At 34.5% G+C, this 14028-nt stretch overlaps 1 protein-coding gene across 6 annotated transcripts in view; it reads right to left on the bottom strand.

Moving 5' to 3' along the window:
- Window positions 1–14028, bottom strand: part of MCTP1 (multiple C2 and transmembrane domain containing 1) — a 432111-nt gene that overhangs the window by 296292 nt on the left and 121791 nt on the right. Inside the window, exon 1 of one of the 6 annotated variants that reach the window (XM_016133034.2) lies at window positions 6014–6243. The exons of the other annotated variants lie outside the window; for them this stretch is intronic. Coding sequence (XP_015988520.2) covers window positions 6014–6070 — 57 coding nt within the window. The 5' untranslated portion in view covers window positions 6071–6243. Of the gene's footprint in view, window positions 1–6013; window positions 6244–14028 lie in introns of those variants that run through there. 6 annotated transcript variants of the gene reach the window in all.

Genomic DNA, 14028 nt, shown 5'->3' with positions numbered 1-14028 from the left:
ACAGATTATGTCAAATACATTTTCGTTCTCAGACTCCTTAGTTTGAACTCTCTAGTGAAATTTTGTGGAAAAAAAAAGTTTCTGTTCAAAGATCGAAAAACAATTTTTTTGTATACAAGCATTTTAAAATGATTTTTAGAAATACCTTTCTTTCCTTTGATACTCTGCCTCAAGTGTTTCTTCTGCATTTTCATTTTTTTCACAGTAAATTCTAAAATAGTTAAACTTTGACAATTCCCATTAATTTAGGCATTCAAATTATTTTGACCTTTTAATTTTATTAGCCAATGTCTCTCTGCATGCATATAATGTATATAAATTATATATGTATATATCTGCATACATGTAGCTTTTGACTCTGGGGAGTAAAACAATTATTGTTCCTATGTGTGTTAAAGAAACTCTAATATGAAATAGTGGGAAAGGCTCGTGGCAAAAAAAATGACTTACATTTATGTCAGCTCTACACTAAATACCTTCAGATGATAGAGTATAAGATAAATTGAAGTAAACTCTTTTACACCTCATATGTCATTCCCTTGTGCCCACATGCTCAATGAGTGACAGGCTGGTCCCAATACAGTCTCGGGTACATGAGCCATGACTCAAAGCAGATCTGGATATGCCCTAATTCATCCCTACCATCCATCCATCCATCCATCCAACCATCCACCCACCCACTCACCCACCCACATATTCAGACAACTTCCAGGAAGCCAAACTGAGGATCTACTATGTATTAGGGACTCTAGCACTTATGGTACATAACATTGGGAAGCAAGTTCTTGTTTGCAAGGCCTGAGGAAACATGAAGGTTTAAAAACTACTCATGAATTTCAAGCATAATTCATGGGGTCTATAGAGAAATCAGATCAAAAATGGACCTAGTCACATAATGGACTTACCTCCTTCTACTATTCTTCAATTTGCTCTTTCTCCAAATAATGATTGTCACCAGGACATGTTTAGAGCATGTACAGAGAAAGGAAGTCATGACATTACTCTTCCCTCAAAATACAAACATTCTCACAAGCTTTCCAGGGACTGTTGACTAAATACATATGGAAAGTTGTTTCAGGAAGAAAAAAAAAATATTTTCACATCACCAAAAATTATGATCACCTAGGAGAACATTTAGTTATATCTGCTCATTCCAGACACATTTTGCATTATTATTAGTCTCATCTTACATGAATTCTCAAATAACTTCAGCTTATTTCCAGTTCATAAAAGCCTTGGTTTCACTAAAAATGAGAATTTTAAAGTCATCAAAATGATTAAATATAGTAGCATTAAAAAGATTTCTTTTTCTGTCTGTAGCACTTCATAGCAGTCATTTCTTATTACTGGGATCATGGGATTCTACCAAGCAGCAGCATAGAACGTAGTTAAAAACCTTGGCTCTGAAGCCTCACTGACTAGGTTCAAGTCTGGTCATTTACTGCCATTTGTGTCATATCCGGGATAAGTCACTTAATCTCTCATTATTTCAGTTTCTGTTATAAAAGAGGAATAATAATAATAGCTCTCAAATCTCAAGATGGTTTTAAGAAATAGTTCATAAAAAGTTATTATATAGCCAGACTGAAATATTAATTATTATTGTGATTTTCATCTTGGAGAGAAACACTTACAGAGAGATTTTGAACTTGATTTGTTATATTTGGGTGTGCTATAAATTGCCATGAATAAATATTACTAATGCCATCCCGCTAGTAAAATGACTCAAGGGAGACCAAGTGACTAATTTGAGTATCGCTAGACAAAATTAAAACCCAACAAACCATCTTCAAAGCTTTCTTATTTGGGCTTCTCTCAAAGGGATGCTCAATACAAACCTATAACAATGGCACATCTATGGACACTTCAACTGAGTTCAAAGTGCTTCACCCACCTTGATGTTTACAGGATTATTACCCAATATTTACCAAGAACCTATGGGATGTGGGACTGTAGTCTGGCATTAAAGTACTTTCTCAACTTTAGAGATAGGAAAACAAAATCAGAAGAAAACGAGAGCTTCACTGTCACCACCGAAACCACAGGAGGGGTCAAAATTACAAAGATATTGATTCTCCCCACCACACTCCTACAGCCCAGGGCTCTGTCCCTTAGACTATACACTTTCCCCATTGAATTTATATTTAGCAAAGTTTTTAAAAACCTTTACCTATTTATTGCATCTGTTTTCCTTTATCTCTTAGTGGTTACATAGCAGATTCATATAGTAACTGGAATCGAAGTAAATAAACTTTATTATAAAGCAGGGCTAGGATTTGCTCATAAGACAGCATGATGAAAAGTTCTACTTATTTAATGAAGATATAAGCTGGAGCACAGGATATGAAAATACCATATACCTTTCATAAGAGTGATATTTTTAATTAAAAGAAATGATCATGTTTTAAATTCTTAGGAGTAAGAAATAACCCTTATTAATACCATCGACTCACAAACAAAAAGGATATTTTAATTAATCTGCTTTCTAACCTTAGTGTTAAGAGGTTTAAAAGAAAAACATTTTTATAAATCTATTGCATTCATTAGTATAATAGGATATATCTCGTTAACATCTATAATTATGAAAAGTTATCTTGCTCCCATCTCATCTCCCTGAAAAGAGTAATGTTCCATAAATATAAAATATCCAGATCAATTCTAAAAGAAATGGTTAGAAGTTCATTGGTTGTTTAAATTTTCCTACTCTCTTTTCAAGTGTAAGCTTTTGGAGAATCCCTTTTTACTAATCACTTTCAACAAACATATCAAAACAATCTACTCTACTACTTACAATTTTAAAAGCTACAAAATCTACCCCTATCCATTATGCATGTTTACTTTTATAACTTAATTCCCCAAAGTAAGGGCTTGGACGCTTCTACTGTGGCAATAGCTAAGAGATTACAAAAATCAGGCAGTCTAGTTTGATGATAATCATTCCATAAAACCATGTTCCATTAAACTAGATCCAACAGAGACTCTTCAGCTCACAAACCTGTAGAAAAGACAATACGTCTTCTATGAAACATTCTCCAAGGATATAGCTTCCTTTAAGAATGTTCATCAATATCTGAAAAATATTATTTATTTTTTTAAAAACTCTTAACAGTAGGACTCAAGGAACAGCTAGTCTTCTAATCAATTTTTAGCTAAGTGGGCAGACAGAAAGACCCAGACTTAGGTCTTGGCTCAGATGCTAGCTCAGCGGGGCTAGCCATCTTTTTTAACCTTTCTGGACCTTACTTCCCTTTATAAAATGAGGAGCTTTGAGATGACATCTAAGTTCTCCCTAATATATATCATTTTGTATATCTTATTTTGTGTTAGTGATGTTTATAAGCTCTGTGGAGTTCAAAAGCACTTTCGACCAAACTCTCATTTGATCCTCGTAACTGGTTTTCAGAGGTAGATAGGAGAGTTTTCACTACTATTATTTTTCCCAGTAAGTGTGCTGCTTTTGATATCCAGCACAACTCACTAGAGACAGTAGGATCTAAAGCACCATCGGGAAAGATTTCATTTTCAGGAGTCATAACAATTACTATATTAAATATTTCTTCCTATTCTGTAGTTCCTCATCATTAAACTTTCAAAGCCTTAGTTAAAAGAAAAATATTTTTTTAAAAAAATGTCATGCTATGAGCTTCTGCTAATGTAGTCTCTAAGTACATTAAGAAGGAAATTATCTTTATTTTAGGTTGAAAATGAAATTAATTATCATTTGATAAATATCTTCTGAATGAGAATGAGTTTCCTTGAGTTATTAGAAATTTTAAAACAGCACTGGGACTTAGGTAAAATTGAGCTTTTCGTTTTAGAGCTTATCTTCACAAAATATTTTTCTGTAAGTTGGAAATTAACAGGTAATAGTTTACAAAGAGAAGAAAGTAGAGACCCTCATTACTAAAAAAATATTCTGAACTCGTTGTGGAATCCTCAGTATCTCTAATGTCTTGTCAGCTCCTTTACTTCAGGAAGAAACAAAAACAATTCCTTAAAAATATGTCTAACACTTTACGGTTAATAAAATATAACAAGAGATGTGATATTATCTCATCTTTGCAACAACCCTGTAAGGTAGGTAAGGTTGTCCCAACCAAATTCCCAAATATTCTTCATCTCAGAGGTCAAGGAATTTCCTGAAAAACTGAGATGCTCAGATTATCCAAAAGACTCATTTTTGCCATTAAACCTAAGCTCATTCAGATTTCTTTCCTCATCAAAACTATTATGAAAGGTGAGAGCAATATTACACTATTTGTATTTGCTCCCTTTCCTTCTCTCTTCCTTCCTTTACCACGCCTCTTCTAGAAGTACAAAGAAGCAGAAACAGCCAAAAGATAGGGAAAACAGAAAGGGAGGAAGAGAAACAAGATGTCTCAATAATCTAAATCAGGTATCTGGCTATACAATGTCATAAATAATTAAATCCATAGTCAAAACAGAGCATAGTATAAAAAGTTGACTTTACAACACTTTTTTTAGTCTGAGTTGTCATTCATAACAACAGTGCATATGGCCATTATAACTCATAGCTAAGGATCTGAAATAATGCAAAGCGCAATGAGATGTGTTTCTGTCTTGATGTAGATATATTCTATTTTTTTTTATGGACATTTAATAATTCACATATAAGAAAAAATTCTCAAGCAGAATACTTTACTAACCAGAATTGCTTCCTTCCTCTCTGGTAAAAAAATGTGGAGTTTGATACATATCTAGCATTGGGATATCTATTTATAACATCTGACATTCTAATCTTTTAAAATATGTCTTTTCACTATGCAACGTCCCAAAGGCTCACGGAGTACTAAGTCATTTTCTTAATTTTTTTTCCAATTTGGAACATTGTCTTCAAATATATCTGGAAGTTAAATTACTTTTAACTTACCCTTCAAAGAAGAAGAAAACTACATGCTTTCCTTCAGTTCATTAACCTTTCTACTTTTGCAAAAACATGAGTTATGAATATACATCTAATGAAAAATAATTTCACATTGTAGTTTGAATCTAGGAATTTAGTAATGGGCATAATTTTGAATAGAAAGAAACAATCTCCAAGAATAATAATGGGTCAATTAAAAAAAAGAGAAATGATTCTAAAGCCAACTGTCATTAAACATACAAACACCCTTCAATTCATTAATAAATTTACAGCTGGAGATCTCAAAATCAAATTACCTTTTCTACCTCAAAAGAATTCAAAGGAATTAAACATAAGTGTCCAAAGTTATGTGAAACCACACATCGCCTTTACCTCTGATTTGATGTTATTTCCTTAATCAATAAAATACCAAGACAGCATTCTGTCTTTCATACCAGCTACTTGGCAGCAAGCATAAAGAATTTGAAAAACAAACCTCCCATTCACTTCTCTCTCCACAGATTTCTCTCTCCATACAACTTATATATGAGTGTCTCCAACAGCCACTGAGGAATTGGTCTTCTGATAAACTCATACACATTTTTAAAACAAGCATATCAATCAGTTCATAACCATGGTGGCCTTTCACTTAAACAAACAGTGAAGTATGACTTTCACTACTTTTCAACTTTCAACTTTCTAATAATTAGTAAGTCCACTTTGTATGTCAAAAGAGAAATACAGTTGTTGAGCTATGGTTATTTAGAATAAAATTCAAGCATAATCATATGAATTTTAAGCATATTTTACCTTTAACCAAGATCATACAGTAGCAAAGAGAATAAAAATAAGATCCTAGTACTACCTAATCCTTAAAAATAAAACCAAAAATATATATATAAAACTGCTATATTTCCACATCAGGCACATATTTTTCATGAAAAACTATCATAAAAAAATCACTCTATTAAATTAAGTATCTCACAAATGGATTATACTGTAAATTTAAAATTACTTGCATTAGAATCTCAATCACTACCTTCAACACCCTGTGAGAAGGCATTTTCTGAGGCATAATCACAAATGAAAACTGCTACATTAATTCAAGGCTGCCACAGTACAATGAGTAAACCAAAATATGGAACTTACCTTATTATAAATAAGTGGCAAACTACAGGTACTTTTCAGCTTGCAGCTATCTAGCATAGTTGATTAGAAAGAAGCAAAACATCTTTCACCCCAAAGAACTACATATTCAGGTTTTCCTTACTGAATCTGGGTGAGGGAAGCCGTCCACCTCCAAGGAACAGTAACAGCCTCCTCCCAGAGAGCACTTGCTGCTCTGAACTGCAGCGACTTAGAATGAAAGTCAGAAGAACCCGTGATGTTTAAATACCATTGCTTCACATTCACAGGATATGACTCAACTCTCTCTCAGACCAGTAGGGGTAGAGTTTCTCCTCGCAAAACAGTTAGATTAGATAACAAACATCACGTTTAGGGTCCTAAAATGTTTACAAACTAAAACTTAAAATTTTCACCTGTTAAACATGAATTTTTAGTAATTAACCTCTTCCCTGTGCAACAAGCTGCAAAAAGAAATGAGAATAACATGGCACAAAGAACAACTATTCTGCTGGTTCTCTGCAGTGAACTAATTTAACGTTATTAATGATGTGTGAACGTACCAGTATCTCCCTAACAGTGGCATAAAAAAGAAAAAAAGGCACCCTAAAGTCATTAACACTCCCATCAGTACAAAAACAATTTGTAGAATAAAATTCTGTTTTCACATGCAAGAAACGGTAATTCTACACAACACAATAGCATCTCCTTCTAAGTAGAGAAATGAAGTAGATTTTCGTGGTTTGCTGTCACTGTTTCACACAGAAATCCTGTCCCACGCTGTCATTATCTTGTGTTGCTCACTCTGCCACCTCTCCAACTCCAAGTCCTCCTTCCTCTGTTTTGTGAACGTTTCTGAAGGAATGTGACTAATGACACAACTCCTCCAGGAAAGTGGCAATTTGCTGTGCTTTCGCCACTACCCGCTGCCTTTTAATTCTGAGCTTTATTAAGCTTGATAACACATTGAATTATTATATTTGGACACATCAGTCAATAAATATGATAGACGTAGACCCTTGGAGGAAAATCTACTACCTAAATTGAGTTGCCAACACCATCAATAAGAACAAAAAGATTTTAAAAATGTCAGTAATAGCAGATAGTAAAAAACCATCTAGGCTAGGACTGTTCAATGTGAGCCACATATGAAATTTTAAACATTTTAGTGGCCACATTAAGAAAGTAAAAAGAAACATTTAAAATCAGTTTTAATGTTTACTACAATATACCTAAAATAGTAAAATTTCAACATGTAATAAATATAAAATTGTTGATTAAATATTTTATAATTTTTGTACTAGCCTTGGAGATCTGATGTGTATTTTGCATATATAGCACATGTTACTTTGAACTAGCTAAATTTAACCGCTCAACAGCTGTATATGACTAGCAGCTACCATACTGGACAGCATAAATCTAAAGTTTGAGGTTCAATCTTAGTCCTCAGGTTTCAGTTCAGAAGTTCTCTCTTCAGAAAGGTCTCACCTCCCTGAAGTGATTGATATTGCCCAACCACTTTCTATCTCCTGATCCTTTCTATTTCCAACACAGTGCATTATAGCCTGGAATTTTCTCCTTTACTCATTTGTTTATTCATAATATGTAACAAACCTGAAGGCAGAGATCTTGGTACAGTCAATATTTTATCCCCAGCCCCTGGTGCAGTGGTCAGTATATAACAGTGTTTAATAAACATCGTTCAATCAATCAATCAATCAATAAAATACAGAATTTGTGGAATGGTTTGGCAAATGATCATATTTTTAGCAATTATATTAACACTTTTCTACATTGAAAAATGATCTCTTTTCTATTATTTTTCATAATCTTAAATCTATAGCATACTTTATTTTCATGTACAATATTGTATAAAAGCAATATGCTTGTTTCATTTACTCTAGCAAAAATTTAGAAAGATACTTATAAAACTATTTTTTATGACATAAATCTAGATATCACAAGGATGTCTATTTATCTCCTACTCACAAAACCATAAAATATTATCTATAAGGTGTTTGTAGAGGACATCGAATTATTTGCCTGACTAGCATGTGTGCCTCTGTCTTCTGGTGTCATTATTCCGATTTTTATATAGCGAATCACCCACTCTTTCCTCCTTCTCAAACTATGTGGCTTGAACCATGAGGAGCTGACCCCAGAAGTGGGCATGTGGCCCTTGCTTGATCAATCAGTGTACACTACCCACAGAGCTATAATGATAGGGTCAAGAACGGCAACCCAAACTGGTTCAGTGAGAGCCAAACCCTCCACTTCTGCTGATATTGGGGGAAAGGTTGGTAAGTTTGTAGAATATAAGTCTGGAACTGCTGGTTGACATACTTGCTACCACATGAAGTAAGGTTGAAAATAAGGCCAACCAAAAGAAAAACAAAGTCAGAGATATGAAAGGCAGGTAGGTTGTGGACCACGGTAGTTCCTAGCTCTGGTCATACACTGTCATATCTGTCCTCTTCATAATGATGGGTGTACTAGAATGTTCGCCACACAATTTTTTGTAATAGTGAAAAACTGGAAACTTTGCAATAGGCTAGGAACAGTAGAAAGTTAAATAATGGGTTCACCATACTAGGGAATGTTATGCAGCTATTAAAAAGAACCAGGCTATCTAGATGCAAAAGCTCCCTTAACAAAACTTCCTTATTTAAATGGAAATAACATGTTGCAGAAAAACACATTATCCCAGTTATGGGTTCATGGACTTTTATATGCAAATTCATAGAAAAGGACCTGGATGACTGCACACCAATGGCAGACCAGCGGTTATTTCTGGGAAAGACATCTGAAAAGAGAGTGGTGAGGGACAAATTTTGCTCAGTTTATTACCTATTGCATAAATCTTATAAAATTAAAATGAATTCATGTATCCTTTAGGTAATTTGAAAGGAACATGTTATTCTTTAAAATAACAATTTGATTTTTATATCTCCATATTATACTACATTATTCCCACTCTAAATGGATTTTTTAATTATTTTTTAAAACAGACATAAAAGTGCTCTTCTCTGCCCCACTGTCTCCATTCTTTACCAGTCCACATTTATGTATTCTCTGATTTTTCAGTCTGGTTAAAGAATATGCCAAGATAAACACAAACAGTACAGAAAGAGACAGAAACAGACAGCAAACCACATTCAAATCTCCAATGTACCTTCTAACACTGGTCAAGGGCTTTGATTTATTTTTCCTCTTGGCCTCTGGAAAGCTCTTTTATTGACTTTAGTAAAATGCAGCTTGTATTTATTCAACTGTCAAAATTAACAGCTAGATGTTTACAATAATATGGCTTAATCTAGTTAGTCTTGAATCACAGTAAACTTGCTTATTACAATTCACTGAAAAACATCTAGTCTCTGAATTGGGCGTAACTGCTTTTCTAATTAACATAAAATCTAAACTTTTTGTTGCTTTTTGGCTTGTTTTAGTCCTCAAAAATCTTCATCTTTTCTTAGATATGTGCATACCACTTATGCTTTTGTATTCCCCTAGATTTCTACAGTTTTACCTCTTTAATATTACATTACTAAAGATGCATAAATTCTGAGGCAGGAGTTGAGTTCTTTGGACTTTCAGTATAGCTAACCAGAATTTGAATTGATACACTGCTAACAAACTGATGAATTTGTCAAGCAGTGAGTACTGCTCTATTTTATTCTCAAAACCCACTTATCCTAATAACTTAAACCTCCCACAGTCTGTTGACTTTCTCTTTTCATTCTCCTTGCCTCCACTTAAAATTTTAACATGCCAAATTTGCTTCAGCTTTTCTGGAAGAAATAAAAGATCATAGACACAATTGAAACACCCAGATGCTCCTTCTATTCTCTCCAAAGGTAAATATTCTCCAGGGTTAACTTTTATCATTCTCATACATCTTTTTATGCTTCTGTAAAATATCTGTGTATCCATAATAAGATACTGATGCATGCTTTATGCTTTATAAAATGGCACATAGTATTTAGAGCTTTTAATTAATTTTTGCTTTACATTATTTTCTTGGGATTTACATGTAGTTTTGCAGTTTATTCTTTTTAATTGCTATATAGCATTCTACTTCATGTATCTTCTCTCCTGTTGGTGGACATTTAGGTTGTTTTTAATCTATTGCTACAATTAAACTACTCTAATTCTTGTACATGTGCAAGAATTTCTTTAAAGATATACACCTAGGAATGGAATTATAAGATTATAGGATACGCATAGCTTCACCTTTACTAGATACTGCCATACCACATCCCAACATAGGCTAATTTATAATTTAACTGGCAATGTGTGAGAGGTGTTGTCACACTAGAGTCTTGCAAACAATCTCCATAATACTGACATTCCAGACTCTAACATTTTTGCCATTGTGTATGACTGGTATAGAATCTTAATGTTTTTATTTGGTTTCCTTGATTACATCGAAGCTGAGTGTCTTATATTATTATTATTATTGGTCTTTTTCCTATTGGAGTTGTTTGTCTTTCCCTTACTTATTTTTTGAAGGTCTTTGTACGTCACACTTCAGTATGTGATTTGTTCCATTGCTTGTAATGTCTTTTGCTCTTTGCTTATTGTTTTAAAATTTATGGTTTGTTTTTAATTAAAAGTTTATTTTTTTGAGTATCTGTATTTCTTTAGTTAAAAATATGGTGAAAATTAAGTGGTCCTTACTCATTATTTCTAAAGCATTCTCAACATTAATGTCTATTAATTTGCATATCTAAAGGGGAACTGAGAAGGATTCCTATTTCCAATGAAGAGTTCAGTTCATCATTTATTGAGTACCTGCTATGTGCCCTCTACTGTGTCAGAGGGTATAAACATGAAACAGCCCATAGAATCAAGAACTATACAGTTTAACTGAGGAATAAAACTTGTAAGCAGATGACGACGATGATGATAAAATGCAGAAGTAACCATGTGCCAGAAATTGTGCGCATGCAGTATTTAAGTTCACAGTTGTTTAAATAAGTTGGAGTAAATGCTATTGTAAGAGATACATACAGGGTGTTACTGAAGCACAAAGAGACTATGTTATCACCTTGCACCATAAGATCATTCAAAATATAAAGTAGTGAAATTTGAGGTAGTATGAACTTATGAGATTAGTAAGACCTACAACTGACATTTCTATTTTCTCGAGCATATCTATTTTTCCAAGTAAATCACTCATAAATTAATCCTAATTTATTTAGAAGATTAATAAGAATTAAATGTCAGATTATTCATTTCAAAAAAAAAAAAATGCTGCCGTGGGAAACAAATTCATTTTTACAATCGGTGATCCAATTACGTAATGACATTGTCTCCATTCATTAAACACAAAGTTTTTTTTAAAAGCCAGTAGTTCTTAAGAATCATAACAAATGGTACCTCTTCCTATATTGAATTATTAATAATTTAGAACAGTGAAGTTAAAAATAAGCTCATTCCTTTAAAAAATTCTGTGGTAAAACATTTGTAAATAAAGCATCCAAATTCATCTGTTTTTTAAAATACACTGTTTCTCTCAGTGCAGGTAATAACTATAGCCTTTTAAAAAGTGTAGAATATGGGAGCATTTAATATTCTTCACCCAGGAGGAAGAAAAGACTTGGGCTAGAAACAGAAAGGGGTGCCAAGCAGCATTACATATTTCCTAAGGAAAAATTAAGGGTATCCCATTTCCTTGAAGCTATGAGCTTTACACTTCAGTCCTCATATCATTGTAACCCTCTAGGATTTAAAAAGTAAAATGTTTTCAATACTTGAGGGTGACAGTGAAATGAATCTGGAAATGAGAAAATAAGACTGCCATCTGAGAGCTAAAATTTGAAATAAAAATACAGCACATACAGAGAAATGAAGGCAACTTCAATTGTCAGAACAGAGCAAACTGAAATGTCTAGAGGCACACACATTACCAGGAGGTAACGCTGATCAGTGTAAAGGACTGGTGGGGCACATGGGGAACTGAATGAAGTTCAGGACTCAAGCCTCATCTAAACAGGATGGCCTCTCACCTCCAGAGGACTGACCTAATGTGGGAAAGGCTCAGGAAGGCTTGATCTCTGAACTTTTCAAGAGAGGCTAGAGATCAGGTTCGTTATATACATACTCCTGATTCAAATCTTAGCTTCTGTACAGTATAAGAAATAAGCAAAAGTTTTCGAAGGCCATATTTGCCCCAGGAACAGTAGCTAGTCTTGGATCCTGAGACTGAATTAGCACTCTCTCTGGCATGGCAATAAGCTGATTGAACATCCTGACACCACAGAAAGAAAGACATCGGTTAGATAAGGAAGTAAGTACAAAGCCATCTCAGAAGCAAGCACAGGCAGTGGGCATTCAAACGCTGACAGAAAGTGCTCTGGGATGGTGGCGTGTCTGCCTTTTAATTGTGCATCCTCCTCTTATTCTGTTAAACCCATGAGTCTGAGAACAAACTGCCCTTCTCAGTCCAAGCTCACCAAGCTGCTTCCTGATTAGAATCTGGTATCTAGTCGGCATGAATTCAGGAAGAACTTTTGGAAACTTGAGGGACTTGAGGAGCGACTCAGGGGCTTGATTCATTATAAATTTATAAAGTGGCAGCCTGGTTGGAGGTGCAGCCTGCCTACAGGCACGAAATGGGCTCGGTGGGAACCCGAGCTGCCAGGCCGCAGCAGTTTCACTGCTCGCTCTAAATGGAAACACTGGCATTCTGATCCTGTACATTAGTTGTATGAGCTCTGTTAATAGGGGCCCAGCTCTGGGGGACAGACAGGCTCCGGAACTGCTAACAAGTGTTGTTTCTGGGTCCACATGGCTTTGGGCCAGACCCTAACACAACTTCACCCTGCAATGCCTCTTGAAAACTTAGGTGATTTATCTTAAAGCCTCCCTTACCTTTACTCTGCCCCCATGGCCATCCCTTTTAAAACATCCCTACGTGGTTCTCTGGAGGTGCAAAAAGTGACCTAGAGGTATGAAGTGGAGAATCAAAAATAAAACTCATAGAACAGAGAAAGAAAGCTCAAAAAAATGTATATTTATAATCACTGGTGCTAGGAAGTAGAAACTATGCTATGTGCTTGTAATAGACCATCTCATTTAATTCTCAGAAACTCTGTGAAGCTCGTACTACTTTTGGCAATTATTCTCTTTTACAAAGGAAACTTAGGCTTAAGGAGGTTAAGTTGACCACATTTACCTAGCTAACAAGTAGTGAAGCTGGGATTAGAACCTGAACCCTCCAACACTGTACTACGTCACCTGTATACGGTATTTCACTTTTTTAAAACGCCAAATATCTATGATGCACTTAATATGCCAGGCTCTGTTCTAAATACCTTACCTACATTAACTAATTTCTTCCTCATAATAACCCTATGACAAGTGCGCTAAAATTCTGATAAGGGACCTAAGGCAAAGAGAAGTTAATTAACTTGCCTAAGATTATGCAGCTGGTAGTGGCATAACCAGGATGCAGACTCAGGTGGTTTGGCTCCAGCGTCCCTGTTCCCTGCATCTGTGCTACTCTCACAATGTTCCCTAGGAGGAACTGATGAAGATTGAATTTTCAGTACTAATTTCAGTACTATTGTAAGTAGAATTTTTCAAGAGAATGGATAGAAACACAAGGGAAAGAAATCTCTTATGTCATACCATTCCTCTTGATTATATACCAGTTAGAGAAATTGCCACCCTTCTGTATTTGAGGAATGCAGAGGAAGTAATAACCATAAACTACTACAAGCCTGGCTATATCCAAGAAGGGTGACAAATTTAAGTCTACATTTTTTTTTCTTCACTTTCTACTGTAGAGAATGAAAGGAATGAATACCTTTTATTTCCAAATTTGTAAATCCTAAGAGGTAATGATGGGGGTTTTTGAGAAATCTAAGATAAGGCAAATATTCCAGAATTTAATTTGGAGGTCATTTTCTCTTAAAAACGAAGTAAGTTTAATTTCAGAATAAAAGCATATTGAACATAAAGAAATCGATGTGGCTACCTTCCACTTTAAGCCAAACTTTCTGTTAAACTCAAAATGGAATGTTCAGATCGATAAA

The sequence above is a fragment of the Rousettus aegyptiacus genome, unplaced genomic scaffold, assembly GCF_014176215.1.
Source record: "Rousettus aegyptiacus isolate mRouAeg1 unplaced genomic scaffold, mRouAeg1.p scaffold_m13_p_8, whole genome shotgun sequence".
Classification (NCBI taxonomy): Eukaryota; Metazoa; Chordata; class Mammalia; order Chiroptera; family Pteropodidae; genus Rousettus; species Rousettus aegyptiacus.
Note: the sequence above shows the minus strand (reverse complement) of the source record. Positions and strands in the feature narration are given on the sequence as shown.